This window comes from Corvus brachyrhynchos, unplaced genomic scaffold (assembly GCF_000691975.1).
Source record: "Corvus brachyrhynchos isolate BGI_N302 unplaced genomic scaffold, ASM69197v1 scaffold122, whole genome shotgun sequence".
NCBI lineage: Eukaryota > Metazoa > Chordata > Aves > Passeriformes > Corvidae > Corvus > Corvus brachyrhynchos.
Genome location: NW_008236778.1, coordinates 1,169,192 through 1,170,812, shown reverse-complemented (window position 1 = coordinate 1,170,812; position 1,621 = coordinate 1,169,192). Strand labels below are relative to the sequence as shown.

General features: G+C 62.1%; 1 protein-coding gene across 1 annotated transcript in view; it reads left to right on the top strand.

Annotated features, from left to right (window-relative positions):
* The window catches only part of SHE (Src homology 2 domain containing E), a 5,288-nt gene that overhangs the window by 2,731 nt on the left and 936 nt on the right, over nucleotides 1-1,621 (top strand). Inside the window, 2 exon segments of the mRNA XM_017727866.1 lie at nucleotides 621-929; nucleotides 1,372-1,603. Of these exon segments, the coding sequence (XP_017583355.1) occupies nucleotides 621-929; nucleotides 1,372-1,603 (541 nt within the window).

The following is a 1,621-nucleotide window of genomic DNA, read 5'->3' as shown; positions in this document are numbered from 1 at the left end:
GGCTGCCCCCGCGCGCGTTGCTATGACCTGCTGCCATCATCCAACGGGCACATGTGGCCAGTGCAAAGCCCTCAATGCCCCCCAGTCATCCCAGGGTACCACCCCCCAAGAGTTCCCCATGGCCCTGCCCCCCAGCCAGCGACACCCTTGCTGGCGTGGCGACTGTCCAGCTGGCCACAACAACAGGAACTGACTGGGCCGGAAGCTGGAAATAAAAGATTTGCTGCTGATGTTTTTTTCCGTGCGGGGCAGGCCAGGCTGTAAAGCAAAGACTGGCGCCGTGGGGAGAAGCAGGGGGCTGGGAGGGGCGAGCCCTGGGGTGGCCTCCCGTGCAGCTGAGCTCCAGCTTGGGGTGTAGCATCCTGCTGCCATGGAGCCCAGCTGGCCCCACTGGCGTGGGTCTGTGCCTGTGGCGCCAGCAGCCTCAGGGCTGGACAGCAGACCAGGCGCCGTGAGGATGGGCCCCTTCCTGCTCCAGCTCCACCCAAGCGGGCTCCCAGTGGGGCGTTGCTGGCATGGAATCCCCAGTGCACATCCCTCACTGAGGGTTGGTAGTGGGTGTGGGGTGTCTCAGGGGACACACAGACACATCCCTGACCCACCATCCCTCTTCCCCACAGAAATCCGTCGTCGTGGCTCCAAGGACCCCCTGGTCAAAGCCATCCTGCTGCTGGATGGTCCTGGAGAGCCTGGGGAAGGCGGTGCCAAATCAGATCTTGCCAAGCGGCTGGGGGCCAAGGAGGTGGCAGGGAAGGGGCCACAGCTCTACGACACCCCTTATGAGCCTGGGGAGGGGGTGGCTGGAGGGACCCCAGAGCGCAGGGTGAGGGCTGGTGATGGGCGCCTGCCTGAGAATGACGAGCGCCCGGCAGGGGAATACGAGCAGCCCTGGGAGTGGAAGAAGGAGCAGATTGTCAAAGCACTGTCAGGTAGGGGACAGGGACAGGATGGGAATGAGGATGGGGGGAGGGACAGGCATGGGCTGGGAATGGGGATGGCAACTGGGACAGGGATGGGGACAGACTTTCTAGCAGGGCTTTTCACAAGAGGACAAGATGCAATGGTTTTTAACTGTAAGGGGCACTTTAGATACAAGAAGTTTCTTGGGCTGAGAGTGGCAAGGCACTGGCACAGGTTGCCCAGAGAGGTGATGCCTGCCAGGTCAAGTTGGATGGGGCTCTGAACAACTTTATGTAGCTGATGTCCCTTTTCATGATGGGGTGTTGAACCAGATGGGGACAGGCACGTGGTTGGAGAAGGGGATGGGACTCGTGCTGGGGAAAGTGCTGGGGCTGGAGGCAGGGATGGAGCTAGGGATGGGGATTGAAAGTGAAGGTGGGGCTTTGGGGGCTCACATCTTGTCCCTCCCAGTCCAGTTTGAGGGCTCGGAGCGTCCTAAAGAGGAGACGCTGCGGCAGCATCTACGCCAGAAGAGCTGGACCCCCAAGATGCTGAAGCCGGCGGGCACCGAGCACAGCGAGGGGGAGAGGGTGGACCCTGCCCTGGCACTGGAGAAGCAGCCGTGAGTTGCGAGGCCGATCCACGTGTGGGGAACGGGGCAAGGAGGGATGGAGTGCCCAATGTTCTGCTACGGCTCAGCGTCCCCTGCCCGTGTACCTCC